Below are 3,201 nucleotides of genomic sequence, written 5' to 3' on the forward strand. Positions count from 1 at the left end.
TTTTTTTTTTTTTTTTTTTTTTTTTTTTTTTTTTTAATATACTTCTTCTTCCTTTTTCCGTTTAACATTTTTTCAGATTATATCTATGTGTTACGTTCGAGATAATTTAATTTGAAAATGAATTTTTGCTTTAGGAGTTAGTCGCCATTTATATTTTCTTCTTTTATTGATCGTCGTTTATGATCTTGACATTGGCAAAGTTATTCTTTTAAAAAGTCGATTAATTGAAAACGCTCGTGCGAGAAAATTAGAAAGTGTGATAAAGAATGTTGCTCTCATCGATTTATTTTTCTTTTTTTCTTTTTTTTTTTTAACTTTTGCTTTGAGAATTAATAATTTTTCAGCTTGTTCGCTAAATGCATCGTGTAACTACGATAATATATATTTATGTTTATTTTTAATATAAATTTTGTTTAAACAGTTTATTTAATCAAATTCTATGTAATTTTGTGTCCAAGTAAAGAAATGTTAGAGTTAAAGTATTACTTGTAGTAGTATAATTATGCATATTAACAAATACGATTAATTTTAAATGTGAAATAATGTATATTAATAAGAAACATTTTTTCCACATTTTTACGTATTTAAATATTGTACATATACATATATATATATATATATATATGTAGAGGATGTATAAGGATATTTCAGATTTTTCTCCATAAAATTTTACCAGAGTATTTTATATATTAAAATAAGAAAATAAAATGTTATATGAACATGGTAGGGGGGAAGGGGGGCGGTTCTTAAACGCTTTATTAAAAAGTTAGAACATTTTTTTTTTTTTTTGTTACATTTTAAACATTTAAAAGCCCGTGTTCGTATAATAAGTTTTCGGTTATATTTTTGTACGTGACAAATTTCTTTTTCCAATGTAACAATTAATTACGATAAAATACAAAAAATATATATATATATAAAATGCACGATTCCAATGATTATTTATAATGTATTATTATTATTTACATTATTCTTATAATTATATTATGTATTATTATGTATTAAAATTGATATATTACAATTTATTAAATTATCATTGTCACAAATATAAAAACAAATTTGATTTTATTTTTTAATAATTATCATTTCGACAGATCGTACTTATATTCAGATCTAAAAAAAAAAATAAAAAAAAAAAAGAATAAGAAGAAGATTGTCGGTGAGTGACCGAATTCTTCTAACTTCCTGCATCTTTTTTTATTTTTTTTTTTTTTATTTATTTAGGTCAATAATCGATTCAACTATGTAAGGTATCGACTGTAATAGAAACTTCGACACCATGCTCTTTAGGATTTCCGTTTTTCGTGTTCGTAATGGGAAATGATGACTTCCGTGTTAGAGTGTCATCATCCCTTCCTTTTTGTTAATCGATCTAATACTTTAGATTTGGTTTATCGATAAGAAATAGATTCATTTAACTGATAACAACACGTGTTTTCTCGGTTCTACGTTGTATCTTGCATTTAAATACTCTAATGTACGTGACCTCTTTAATTAAGGTATCGTTTCTCTTAAGTAATTGGATTGAATTCCAAACTGTAATTTATTATCGTATAAACTTAGTTATTTCATGTATTTATCTTATTCTATTTTCAATAAAATTACACGCGTAGGAGTTACGTTAAATGAATGAAAATATGGTCCCATATATATATATAGGTTATTATATTTCAAATTTAATTATAGATAGATTTATTATAGTATTATCTTTATAACTTTTTATTCTATTCTGAATCCCATAAAAAGGAAGAGTAATACAGATTATATATATAATAAAAAATATAATATATAATATATATATATATATATCATTTAAATTAATATTAGAAAATATTAATATAGAATATTTATGGTATTATATTATAATTCAAAAGACGTAACACCATCAAATTTGCGTTTCAAATTATGCTAAATAAGTCGAGATAATATATATTTGAACAATCTTTTCAAATAATATGCGAGAATTAATTCATTATATTATTAAATATAAATATAATGATAATAAGATGACAATAAACTTGGAGAGAGAGAGAGAGAGAGAGAGAAAAATAAGTACTTTATTTTATATTATTAATAAAAGCTCGACGATAAAAATATCACGAATGAATGAAAGTGTGTTCCCCCTTTCATAAATCTTTCCTTACTATCTATTATCTCATATAAGTAGACTATGGGGGAGTTGAGGGTGAGGGTGAGTGTGCAGGTGAGGTTGATACCTGACATGAATATCAAACTAACACCAAGTCAACGTTATGGTTAATCAAACTTGATATTTGATTTTTTTATTATTTCCACAGTCCCACAAAAGGCAGCAAGTTCGATATGCTCGTTGGTGTTAAATCTCAAATGACTGGGTGGCTCAGCGGTGGTATTCCAGGATTAAGTCGTGGTGGACCAAATGACGGTAATTCTCAAGTACCACCAACGGAAACAAATGAAATTCAAAATGTTCAGGATCCCCAGGAGACCACGACAGAACAAACGAAGGACGACGATGCTAGCAGGTATTTTAAATGATTGAACTTTTACATTATTTTTCTCTTCTTATTCTTCATCTTCTTCTTTTTCCACCCCCTATCTCTTTTCATTTTTATTTTATTGTCGTAATCATCATCATAGAAAAAACAAAAGGGATAAAATAACTGAGATAAAATTATATTCAATATTTTAAATATTATTTCTTTTCTTTTAGATTATATTACCATTTTACTTATAATCAAATTGTTATGAATGGTGATAAATAAAATAAAATTTTCTCTTATTGATGGCCTAGCGCAACTGGAGGAGCAGATAGTGGTCCTGGTAGTCTAGGAGGGACACCAACCGATGACAAGGAAGGACAACAACCTTTTGGTGCTGGTAAGTGATGGAGTTGATGTATCCATGTCATCACTGTGTTCTATTTTTGGATATTGATAACTACGAGAGAACGAGTAATCAGGATTGTTCGTACTCTCTTTCTCTTTCTCTCTCTCTTTTAAGTTGATCTTAACATCTAGATCTCTCTTTGTAAAGTGTACTTCTGAAATATTGGAAGATATGTGAAGTATCACGAGAATACCTATTGTACATATGTCTTAGATAATATATTTTTCATTAATCTTAATATAATAGAAGATAATATATACACAAATAGTTTTTACTTTTGTTTTATATTAAAATATTTCTTATTAATTATAATGTTACATTTTTTAATTTGAT

General features: G+C 26.0%; 2 protein-coding genes across 2 annotated transcripts in view; both read left to right on the forward strand.

The window, feature by feature from the left end:
• LOC106788115 (metalloendopeptidase OMA1, mitochondrial-like) overlaps positions 1–3,201 on the forward strand; it is a 212,597-nt gene that overhangs the window by 22,270 nt on the left and 187,126 nt on the right. The window lies entirely within an intron of this gene.
• Positions 1–3,201, forward strand: part of LOC106788113 (synapse-associated protein 1) — a gene marked incomplete in the record, with an annotated part of 56,417 nt that overhangs the window by 1,683 nt on the left and 51,533 nt on the right. The window contains 2 exon segments of the mRNA XM_014751089.1: positions 2,298–2,504; positions 2,765–2,859. Coding sequence (XP_014606575.1) covers positions 2,298–2,504; positions 2,765–2,859 — 302 coding nt within the window.

The sequence above is a fragment of the Polistes canadensis genome, unplaced genomic scaffold (genome assembly GCF_001313835.1).
Source record: "Polistes canadensis isolate GaletaPanama2010 unplaced genomic scaffold, ASM131383v1 scaffold_126, whole genome shotgun sequence".
Classification (NCBI taxonomy): Eukaryota; Metazoa; Arthropoda; class Insecta; order Hymenoptera; family Vespidae; genus Polistes; species Polistes canadensis.